This window comes from Panthera uncia, assembly GCF_023721935.1.
Source record: "Panthera uncia isolate 11264 chromosome C1 unlocalized genomic scaffold, Puncia_PCG_1.0 HiC_scaffold_4, whole genome shotgun sequence".
In the NCBI taxonomy this organism is placed as follows: Eukaryota; Metazoa; Chordata; class Mammalia; order Carnivora; family Felidae; genus Panthera; species Panthera uncia.
Window position 1 is genome coordinate 66,998,852 of NW_026057585.1, and position 12,491 is coordinate 67,011,342.

The 12,491-nt window shown below is 40.5% G+C and overlaps 1 protein-coding gene across 2 annotated transcripts in view; it reads left to right on the forward strand.

The window, feature by feature from the left end:
- Positions 1 to 1,928: 1,928 nt before the first annotated feature.
- The window catches only part of SPATA6 (spermatogenesis associated 6), a 149,250-nt gene continuing 138,687 nt past the window's right edge, over positions 1,929 to 12,491 (forward strand). For both annotated transcript variants that reach the window (XM_049617213.1, XM_049617214.1), the window contains exon 1: positions 1,929 to 2,153. In XM_049617213.1, coding sequence (XP_049473170.1) covers positions 2,103 to 2,153 — 51 coding nt within the window. In that variant the 5' untranslated portion in view covers positions 1,929 to 2,102. The remainder of the gene's footprint in view (positions 2,154 to 12,491) is intronic.

Consider the following 12,491-nt stretch of genomic DNA (forward strand, 5'->3'; position numbering starts at 1 on the left):
TGGGAGTGTAGACTGGTGTGGCATTCTGGATAGCAACTTGGAATTATTTGGTCAAACTAAGAATATTCATACTCCTTGATGTAGTTTCTCTTCTGTTCATCACACCCTATATGGAAAATTTAAAAACTTAAGCACAAACTGGGGAAGATATTTGTAACACATGTAATATAGATGAAGAATTAGCATCCAGTATATATAAAGAACTCCTATAAATCAGTGAGAAAGAGAGAGACAGAGAGAGCAAAAAAGCAAGAGAGAGTGAATGAGAGACCATCTAATAAAATAGCAAGAGAACTAGTAGGCAGTTCACGAAGAGAACATGGCAAGACTAATAAAACCATGAAAAAGTGCTGAATCTCAATAATAAGAAGAGATGCAAAGTAAATCCACAATGAGATACTTGGACTACATACACCCAAATATACAAACATTAAACACCTAAACAATACCAAATGTTGGTGAAGATGTGGGAAAATAAGAACTCTTATACACTCTCGGCAGGAACATAAATTGGTACAACTACTTTGGAAAACGGTGTGGCATCACTAATTAAAATCCCATGTGCAAAACCTAATACCGAGTCAATCCACTCCCACTGGAGCATGCATGCGCTCTAGTAGACATGTATTAGAATGTTCATAACAACATGTGAATAATAGCTAAAAATGGAATCAGTGCAAGTGACCATCAATAGTTAAAAGAATAAATAAATAAATATTCATATATTGGAGTACTAGCCAACAATAGAAAAAAACTTCTGCTATACAGTGTCAATATTGGGTGAGTCTCACAACACAATAGTAAATGACAGAAGCAAGTCACAGGAAAACACGAGTAGTGTTAATTTCACTGATAAAGCATCAATAACAGGAAACAAAAATGTCTAGTTTAGGAATGCATACTTGAATAGCAAAAGTACTTAGAAAGAGAAAGGAATTATTGTAACAAAAGTCAGGGTAGCAGTTACTTCCAGGGCAGGGAAGGCAATGCAATGGTTGGGGGCATTTCTAAGGTTCTAGTAATGTTTTATTTCTTAATCTAGGTATTAGTTGCACAATGATTTGCTTTATTGTTTAAGATGAACGTGTTTTATACATTTCTGTATGTGTAATATATTTCACCCTAAAAATGATTTTTAAAATGACTGGATTGGACCAATCTCTTAGGTTCTTTTAATCTTTGATGGTTTATGGCCCAAGCCCTTCCCAACTGGATTTATTGTTGGCCCTGCATTGACAGTTCAATTTAAGCATACACAGTGGATTAGGGAACCTTGAAGAGAGAGGGGGATGCACTAATAGAATCATAGAGTAGGAGTCTAGGAAGAGGAACATGGTCTGATTCAAGCCCCAATTGTCAGGGACGCAATTGGGGTTTTACATGAAAGGTCCTGAGTTCCAGTGCTGGTTCTCTCTTCAACTTGGGCAAGCCTCTTCTCTGATCCTCAATTTCCTCATGCTGGCTTTGTAAACTGTACTGTGAAATTCAAATAGAAAACCAACATTAAAAAAAAAAAAAAAAGAAAACCAACATTAATCATTATTCTTTTACAGTTGTGGAAACTGAGGCCTCACTGGGACTCCAGTAGCCCAAGGTGTAATCGCCACGTTGGAACTCAGGGCTCCTGAGTCCAGCTCCCTGACCTCGGCACTGTCCCACTACACAAACCCCAGGCTATTCTCGCCTTTGTCCAGCTGTGCGCCCATCTTTTGATGTCACAGAACAGCCCCGCCCCACCCCACCCCACCCCACCCCACCCCACCCCACCCCACCCCTTCGGAAGCCACGCCTCCTCGCGTGGCCCCGCCTCAGGCGTTCTCCGAGCCCCGCCCCCAGCCGCTCGCCGAGGAGTGGCGGCTCCCGCGCGTCCCCGTCCGGCCTCTCTTCCGGCCCCGCCCCCTTGGCTGCCATGACAACGAGTCCACGCCCCGCGCACAGCTTCTGCTCCGGCGGGACCCAGGCTGGACCGCGGGCCCCGGCCTGGGGGCCACAGCTGCCACCGCCGCCACCTCGTCTCCTCCCCGTCCCCGCCCCGCCCCGCGTCTCCTCGCCTCACTCGGGCCCGCGGCCGGGGTCAGTCCCCGCCGCCCCACCCCGCGCGGATGCCGAAGGTGAAGGCGCTGCAATGCGCTCTGGCGCTGGAGATCCGCTCCGTGAGTACCGGTCGCCCCCACAACCCCCGTCGCCTGGGTGTCACCGAGTCTCCGGCGTTTATTCGGGGACGCTTCCCTCGTTCATCTCCTTGAAGCCCGAGTCACTTCAAAAGCTACGTTAGCCTCTGAATCATTCCTCGGGAGCCTCGACCCGTGGCCCCTGGGTCTCCTCCCTCTGCAAAATCCTGAACGCCCTCCCACTCCAGCCACGCAGAGCTCTGACCGTCCCCACCCCCACCTCCGTTCTCCTCGCTGTATCCCAGCTTCCAGTTGGGGGTCCTTCAGATCATTTACAAACCACTTCCTCTTCCAAAGGCCTCCTCGCCCTGCCCCTAACTTTCCAGTGAATCGGGTGGTAGGCTTCTCTTTACATTCCTCTTCTCTTAGAAAGAGTATTACTGGCCCCCTTTCTCCCCAGTCTCCAAGGGGGTACGTTTCCTCTCAAATCACGGCAGGCAGGTTCTTTCGGTCAAATTTCAAGCTTCTGATTCGTGAAGGGGCCTTTACTCTCAGTCTTCAGTGTGGAATCCTCACACCCAGCAACCAAACTGTGTCAGCACTGCACAAAGCACCCTGCCTTGTCCTCCAGGGCCAACCCCTCAGAAATCATTTCAGGACCCTCCTGGCTGTGAGAGGGATCCCTTATCCCTTATCCTTCCTGTCACGCCAAGAAACGCAACAGCTTTTACAGAGAAACTGCTCACTCTGTGAACTTGCTGGAGAGGAGCAGCAACCCCACCCCCAGTCACTCTCCAGATTGGCTCCAGAGGATCCTGTCCCCCAACCTGCTCTGGAAATCCAGCTGAGGCATTGAACCCCCTTGTGCTTCCTCAGGGGAAGGGGCTTGGATCTCTCCATGGTATGAGAAAACTCCATCCCTTTTAATCATCCCGGAAGACCCTTCCGCAGGTTTTAAAACTACTTCCTCTTCATTCTTTACAGAGTCCTCTCGTTTTCGTCTTCAGATGAAAGCTCCAGCTTGTCTCTTTTAGAGGAAATCCCAGAGAGCCTTTCCATACCCCCATTTTAGACCTGCAAGCAGCTTGGAACCAAAATTCCCCACTCAGCCCCCTTTCTCTCCTTCCACCCCTCCTAAGCCCTCTTGTGTCTCAACTCTGATCTCCCAGCAACACTGGGGGCAGGTATGTGTGAGTGTCTTTAAATATCCAACACCAGGCCTCTGAGTGCTGCCCAGAGAAGCCCTCCCCACTTGCTTCCTGCACACCCTGCACACCCTGCCTGCAGGCCTCTCTCTGGACTTAACCCACCCTTGGCCACCCCTGCTCTCCTGGCTGTCCTTCCTCGAATTAGAATGAGGCCTCTGCAACACTGTCGCTGAAACTCCAAGTCACAAGACTCTTCTAGGTCTTTTGTTAGGTCTTAAAGAAGGCAAGCCTGGGTAGGGCAAAGTGTGAGGCAGAGGGTGGAGGGAAAGAAAGTTTCTGGCACTCTTGGTTTATCTAAGCCTGCAGAGATTTTACCTTGCTGTGTGGGAAGGCACAGCCCTAGCTTCAGATGTTTTCATCCCACAGCTGCCAAAGTCGAGCAACTTTTTTGTAAAGTAAGATTCCTTTAGCAAAAGAATATAAGAAGCGTCCCAACTTCCTAAACCGCTCGGTCGGCCGTGCAGCCTCACCAGACTTTGTTACTGGCTGCTGCTTCCTCTGCTGCTAACCAATGGGGTGTAGATGCCCAGCAAGTACAGTTGCCCCACCCACTGGCTGCTGCTCCCCTTCCTTTGCCAGTACCCATCTTTAGGAGGAAGTACTTTGTTGTGACTGATTACTGCCTGAAGGAGTTGCAGAAATATATTTAATTTCAGTACCCTTTCTTTCTTGGTATTGGTTGTACTGCAGGAGGTGAATGACTGTGTAACGGACCTTGTGTTCATTGAGGCTAAAGAAATTAGGCAGGTGGAAACATCCCTATGTAACTTTTTTCATCAAACACTTGAGTCACAGAATTTTACAGTTCCAAAGATCCCAGATATCATTCGATTTATTCCTTTGTACAGGTGAAGCTTAGCATGGCTAGTTATTTGTTTACAGTTGCACAACTATTTAGGGGCAGATCTGCAACAAGATGCTAATTTTTCTGACCAGCAAAAAGCTGTTAAATAGCTCTGATGCTCAGAAGGAGCAAAAATGATCATTAGCAACCATTCAAGTTAAGCTTGATTAATTTGGCTTTGATTGAATAGATGAATTCTATGACCAGAGATATTTTTAACATCTTTTACATTTTAATTTCTTCTTTTCAACTTAATTTTTTTATGTTTACATGGTATAAAAGTCAAGACCCATAAAACGATATACTCAGAGTAGTTTCACATCCAGCCCTGTCTCCTCAAACCTACTTCCCATCCATAATCATCTGCTGTAGGTAATCATTTTTACTGGTTTCAGATTTATTCTTCTAGTATCTCCTTTTATAATATAACCAAACAGATACACATACATATACACACATACCATTCCCCTCACATATATTTTTTTCTTTGGTTCTTAATATAGTAGGTAGCATATTACATAAACTATTCTGCACATTTGCTTTTTTTTTTCCTTCACCTAATATATCTCAGAGATCACTCTGTTATCTATAAAAGTTGTCATCTTTACTTTCCAGCTTTTTATTGACATTTTTCAAGGATACAGGGTAGTTGAAAGAATAGTACAATGAAAACCTATGCCACGACCTATGAACATTAATTTGATTTATCTGTATGTATGTGTGTGTATGTATAAAATAAATGTGGCTCTTTTGCTGAAAATTTGGAAGTAAATTGTTGGTATCATAGTACGCCACTCCTAATCACTTCAACATCTTCTAAAAACAAGGACGTTGTTCTACATAACCACCATGCTATTATCTATCACACCTAAAACAATGAGTGACAATTTCTTAATATCTAGCCCATATTCGAGTCTTCCCAGTTGTCCCAAAAATAACTTGCATAGTTAATTTTTAAAAACGGGCATCCAATCAAGGTTTACATGTTACATTTGGTTGTTAGGTCTTTTAAGTCCATTTTAGTAGAGAACTGTTCTACTTTTTCATTCCCCATGATCTTTCCTTTCTTCCCCTCTAGTGGATTTAGATAAATGTATACACTCATGTAATCATACTTGGGTCAAGATTTAGAATACTTCTATCAAGCCATGAAATTCCCTTGTTCCTGTCAAGCCCCCTGCAGAGGGAACTACTATTCTGATTTCTGTTACTATAGATGTATATAGTAAATATATAGATGTATATATAAAACTTCGTATTAAATGGAGCCATATAGTTTGTAAATTTTGTGTCTGGCTTCTTTTGCTCAGCATATTTTTGAGATTCATCCATGTGACTGTGTGTATCAGCAGTTTGTTCCTTTATATTGAGGAGTTGTATTCTATTGTATGTGTATACTGCAACATTTTTTAGCCATTCTTTTTACTGATGATTATTTGGATTGTTACCAGGTGGTGGTTGTCATGGATAAATCTATGAACATTCATTCTTGTAAAAATCTTTCTGTGCACATTACCTTTTGAAGAGCCCATACTCAGATATTGAATATCCCATGTTGTGTTATTGTCTGAATTTTTTCCTTTTGTGGTGACATTTAATTTGTTCCCAGATCCTATAAACTGGAAATTAGACGTTTTATCTTTCCTTGTCTTTTGAAAGTGTGAAACTACATTCTCGTCTTCCCCCACCCCCTCCACAAGTGTTTTTTTTTGCTGCAGTCTTGTATTAGTAGCAACCTCATGTTTAATACGGTGGTAATATGAGAGCAAGAACATAGTAAACATGAAAGGTTTTGGTGTATAACACATTTTATGTTGCTCCACAGAGCCGTATGACTAGAGAGAAAATATATTGCTGGAAAGAAAGTGTGACTTTTCTCAATGAATTTTTGGAGAATGGTATAATAGGCCAAGTAACTTGTTTTTAAACAACAGCAAAATAATTATATTTCCCACCAGTTACATTTTTAATAGTTGAAACATCCTTTCTATGATATAGGAAGTATTTGTGCTGCTGCTTCTGTCTACCTTCTTTTTGTTATTTAGTAGTTCAATTTTCATGAGATTATTTGGGAGAAGGGAAGAAATTGGAGAGTGAAAAATAAAGCCCAATGCCTGGGCAGTGAAACCAGCCAGTTTGCTTTACGTGAATAGTGTCAGTTTGGGGTTAGTTCATATATTATATATAATATCTATATCTATATTATATTATATATTATATATATATTTCTTCTCTGTATTCTCTTCACCTCTTTACCGCACTCAAATTATAGAGAACATTGGGGCAAACAGATCTGGGTCCTTCCTTCTCAGTCGCTACTTATCTAAACATTGGTGATCCTCATCTAAGTTTCTGTGGAGTGGTGTCTCACAATTGTGCTACAGTTGGTGGGAAATTTCCCTGGAATATAGACTTTTAAAAACTTTAAGTAAGAAATACTTCCAACTTACAGGAAAAATAAAACTGAATACTATGATTCCACCCTCTCCACACCCTGATTTAACAAATGCTACATTTTACATGTTTGCTGCAGATTTCATTTTTAAGAAATAAAATGTTACAGATATAGTTAAGGCCCCCTTTGTATATCTTTCTGACTCCTGTTTTTCTCCTTCCCTTCCTAAAGGTAACATAATCAGTATCCTGAAGTTGGAGCGTATTCTTTTGATTCTGGTTTTGTACTTTTACTATATATTTGTGTATGTCTATGTGCTACTTATACTATTGTTTTGTTTTAAAACTTTACACAAATGGTATTTTACTATGTATCCTGCATACCTGTTTTTTCCAGTTCAGTTTTTAAAATTTGTCAGTGTTGATTCTTTCAGATCAAGTTCATTTCCTTAATTGCTATATAATACTGTTTATTTTTATAATGATGATTAATTTTTATTCCTTTATTAATAGACTTTTTAAAATTTTATTATTGGGTGCCCGGGTGGCTCAGTTGATAAAGCGTCTGACTTCGGCTCAGGGGATGATCTTGTAGCTCATGGGTTCAAGCCCCCCATTGGGCTCTGTGTTGACAGCTTGGAGCCTGGAGCCTGCTTTGGATTCTGTGTCTCCCTCTCTCTCTCTCTGTCCCTCCCCATTTCACATTCTGTCTGTCTGTCTCTCTCTCAAAAATAAATAAACATTAAAAAATGTTTAAGTAAATAAATGAATAAATAAATTTTATTATTAATTAGTTAATTTAATGTTTATTCATTTTTGATAATAATTTCAGGAATAGAATTTAGTGATTCATCACTTACATATAACACCCAGTGCTCATCACAACAAGCGCCCTCCTTAATTTAGGCCCCTCACCCATTTACCCCTTCCCCACACCCAACAACCACCCCCCCAGCAACCCTCAGTTTGTTCTCTGTATTTAAGAGTCTTTTATTGTCTCCCCTCTATTTTTTTTAAATTTTGTTATTTTTGCTTCCCTTCCTTATGTTCATCTGGTTTGTATCTAAATTCCACGTATGAGTGAAATCATATGATAATTTGTCTTTCTCTGACTGACTCTGACTTACTTAGCATAATACATGCTAGTGCTAGTTCCAGCCATGTAGTTGCAAATGGCAAGATTTCATTCTTTTTGATCACTGAGTAATATTCCATTGTGTGTGTGTGTGTGTGTGTGTGTGTGTGAGATATATATCACATTTTCTTTATCCATTCATCAGTCGATGGACATTTGGGCTCTTTCCATACTTTGGCTATTGTCGATAGTGCTGCTATAAACATTGGGGTGCATGTGCCCCTTCGAAACCGTATCCTTTGGATAAATACCTAGTAGTGCAATTGCTGGGTTATAGGATGGTTCTATTTTTAATTTTTTGAGGAACCTCCATACTGTTTTCCAGAGTAACTGCACCAATTTGCATTCCCACCAGCAGTGCAAAAGGGTTCCTCTTTCTCAGCATCCTTGCCAACATCTGTTGTTGCCTGAAGTGTTAATTTTAGCCATTGTGAAAGGTGTGAGGTGGTATCTCATTGTGGTTTTGATTTGTATTTCCCCGGTGATGAGTGATGTTGAGCATCTTTTTTTTTTTTAACGTTTATTTATTTTTGAGACAGAGAGAGACAGAGCATGAACCGGGGAGGGTCAGAGAGAGAGGGAGACACAGAATCTGAAACGGGCTCCAGGCTCTGAGCCGTCAGCACAGAGCCCGACGCGGGGCTCAAACTCACAGACCGTGAGATCATGACCTGAGCCGAAGTCGGACGCTTAACCGACTGAGCCACCCAGGCGCCTTGTTGAGCATCTTTTCAAGTGTCTGTTAGCCACCTGGATGTCTTTTGTGGAAAAGTGTCTATTCATGTCTTTTACCCATTCCTTCATTGGATTATTTGTTTTTTGGGTGTTGAGTTTGATAAGTTCTTTACAGATTTTGGATACTAACCCTTTATCTGATATGTCATTTGCAAAGATCTTTTCCCAATATGTTGGTTGCCTTTTAGTTTTGCTGATTGTTTCCTTCACTGTGCAGAAGCTTTTTATCTTGATGAGATCCCAATAGTTTATTTTTGCTTTTGTTTCCCTGGCCTCTGGAGACATGTCAAGTAAGAAGTTGCTGCGGCTGAGGTCAGAGAGAGATTGTTGCCTGTTTTCTCCTCTAGGATTTTGATGACTTCCTGTCTTACATTTAGGTCTTTCATCCATTTTGAGTTTATTTTTGTGTATGGTGTAAGAAAGTGGTCCAGGTTCATTCTTCTGTGTGTCGCCGTCCAGTTTTCCCAACATCATTTGCTGAAGAGACTGTCTTTTTTCCATCTATTATTATTTTTAAATTTTTTTTAATGTTTATTTATTTTTGAAGGAGAGAGAGACAGAGTGTGAGTGGGGGAGGGGCAGAGAGGAAGAGGGAGACACAGAATCCTTAGCAGGCTCCAGACTCTGAGCTGTCAGCACAGAACCCGATGCAGGGCTCGAACTCACAAACCGCGAGATCATGACCTGAGTGGAAGTTGGACGCCCAACTGACTGAACCACCCAAGCGCCCCCTCCGTCTATTATTGATAGACTTTTAAATGCCAGTGGAATTTGTTGGGCTACCTTTGTTTGCCTTAGTAGTTGGGGGGTCCTGTTGGTGTTCATTGTCTAGTATTCTGCATGACTTGAATGTCCTATTGAATATGTAGATGAAAACCTGTATATAATTATTGGAAGTTAAGAATCTAACTTTGTTTTACGTATAAACACAAAATCTTTTTTCTTTTTTTTTTTGAAAGGTGGTAAAATACAGTGAATTTTCCAGGAATACAATTGTAGTGTAAATTGAGGAGAGTATACTTTGTTTTGTTTGGAACTCTGTGAAGAGTTTACTTTTTTTGGAAAATCAAGGCACCAACGGCAGCACTGCTTGTGTTTGAGTTGCCAACATGGGCGCCTATCATTCTGCTTTTGAAACTATCCGTATTATGTAGACTCAGTGTATAGGTGTAAATATTATATTTTCTAGCTTAGTCCTGCCTGAGCATTGACATGTAGAAATAGATATTTTATTATAAATTATTTTTCTATACATATAATTTTTTTTTCAGTTAGGGCATTGGTTTATTTTTTTAGTCACACGTATAGGTAAATTGCACAGTGTTGCACAGGAGGGTTTTGAATCTTTAAAAATTTTTTTCTTAATGTTTATTTATTTTTGACTGAGAGAGAGACAGAGCATGAGCAGAGGAGGGGCAGAGAGAGAAGGAGACACAGATTCTGAAGCAGGCTCTAGGCTCCGAGCTGTCAGCACAGAGCCAGACATGGGGCTTGAACTCACGAACTGTGAGATCATGACCTGAGCCGAAGTCAGACGCCCAACTGACTGAGCCCCCCAGACGCCCCAGGAGGGTTTTGAATCTCATAGATACAGGCCCAGTGCTCTAGGCACTAGATTTAGAAATGGAACTATGGGGGCTCAGGAAATTGTGTTAGTTTCATAGGGTGCTATAACACATGTCCACAAACTTGGTGTCTTAAGACAAGTTTGTCTTCACATTGCTCACATTTCTGGAGGGCAGAAGTCCAAAATAAAATTATCAGCAGGGCCCAGTACTCCTTCAGAAGGATCTGGAAGTGGAGGTGGGGTTGGGGGAAGGTTGTTCTTCCAGTTTCTGATGGCTCTAGGCATTTCTTGGATTACTATTGTATAACTCCAACCTCCAATCCCAGCGTTTTCATTTTCTGTGAATAGCCAGTTTATATCCTTTGCCCTTAGCAATCCCAGAGGTTTTTTTCTTTTTTTTCCATCTTGTTGACTATATCTTGGATAGTAGCCTATTGGTTATATGTAATGTAAATTTCAAAGATCTTCTAGTTGAACTTTTTTACTTTGTTTTTCCTGTCTTTAGCAGACAGCTTTTTCTTTTCTTTTCCCTTTTCTTTTCTTTTCTTTTCTTTCTTTCTTTCTTTGTCACTGGTAAACAAAGAATGCTATTGATTTTTTTAAGTTAACTGTTTATGGAACTCTATGTTCAGCAAGTGCACAAATCCTATGTGTGTAATTACCACCTGGATCAATAATTAGAATATCATCAGCACCCCAGATTGTGCCCTTGTGCTCCATCCCTCTCAGTCATTCCTCCTGTCACCTCCTCTCCCAAAGATAATCACTATCATGACTTCTATCACAATATATAGTAAACTCTTGGTTTGCGAGCATAATTTGTTCTGGAAACATGCTTGTAATCCAAAGCACTTGTATATCAAAGCGAATTTCCCCATAAGAAATAATGGAAACTTAGATGATTTGTTCCACAACCCAAAAATATTCATATAGAAATGATTACAATGCTGTAATATAATACAAAATAATAAAGAAAATACAAAATATAAAGAAAAATAAAGAAATTAACCTGCAGTTACCTTTGAAAACCTTCATGGCTGGTGTGAGGGAGACGAGAGAGGAGGGTCATTCTGTAAGATGACTTTCACTATCACTAATGGAGTCACTGCTATCTGTTGGCTTAATGAGATCTTTTCCTGCCGTTGTATATGGGGGGACCATTGTATATGCTTGCATGAATGTTAACTACAGTACAGCATTAATAAACTCTTGTCATATACCATATTTAATGAAATTGGCAATAAGGCAGCAGAGGAAAGGGTCTATATCTGCAAGCAGCCTGACCTAGAATGAAGCAAAGCATTCCTCACCTTACTCTTATATGGAAAAGCAAAGGACTGTCCATAGGTGCTTTGAAGTGACAAATAATACACTAGTGCCAGTTGTGGGCATCTTCCAGTGTTCTGAAAAATCACTGATTTCTACCCAACACTGCAGCCTGAGACTGAGCATTTGAGCATGGGAGACGATCACCCATAATCCCGTAATGAGAGAGACTGAGAGAGAGAGAGAGATGAACCATTGGCCCAGTTGTGATCATGTGACATTCAACATCATGTACTACTTGTATTGTAAATAGAAACATGGCTCGTTTGTCAACTTAGAATTTATTATACATGTTTGCTCATCTTGAAGAACACTTGTAGAGCAAGTTACTCTTAATCCAAGGTTTTACTGTAATTTGAATGTTTGAAATCTTTCTCTCTCTCCCCGGTATGAACTTTTTCAGTGGACATTCCTCACACATACTTTGTTAAATTTATACCTAAGTACTACATACTTAAGGTTTTAATGTTACTGTAAATGCTGTTTTTTTAATTTATTTTTAATATTTTAAATATACTTTATTATCAAATTGTAAATGCTATTTTAAAAAATTTCATTTTGTAAGTGTTGCTGGTGCAGAGAAATAACGTTGATTTTTGCATATTGAACTTCTATCCTGTGACATCAGATTCCTTCCTTATTTCTAGTAGTTTATTTGTAGATTGTAGACTACAGTTAGGTGGTCTACAAATACTGTTTCACTTTTTACTTTTCAATCCGTGTACCTTTTATTTCTTTTCTTTTTTTAATTTTTATTTTTTAATTATTATTTTTTTAACATTTATTCATCTTTGAGAGACAGAGAGAGAGAGACAGAGCATGAGCAAGGAAGGGGTAGAGAGAGGGAGACACAGAATCGGAAGCAGGCTCCAGGCTCTGAGCTGTCAGCACAGAGCCTGGTGTGGGGCTCGAACTCACGAACTGTGAGTTCATGACCTGAGCCGAAGTCAGACACCCAGCTGCCCCTTATTTCTTTTATTTTAAAATTTCTTTTTCTTGTCTTTTTGCACTGGCCAGGACCTATTTATTGTACACTGTTAAATAGAAGTGTTGAGCATGGACATACTAACCTTTTTGCTGATATTGGGGAAGCATTCAGTTTTTCAACATTATATGTGGCATCAAATTCAGGCTTTTCATATTCTTTATCAATTGAAGAAATTTCCTTCAG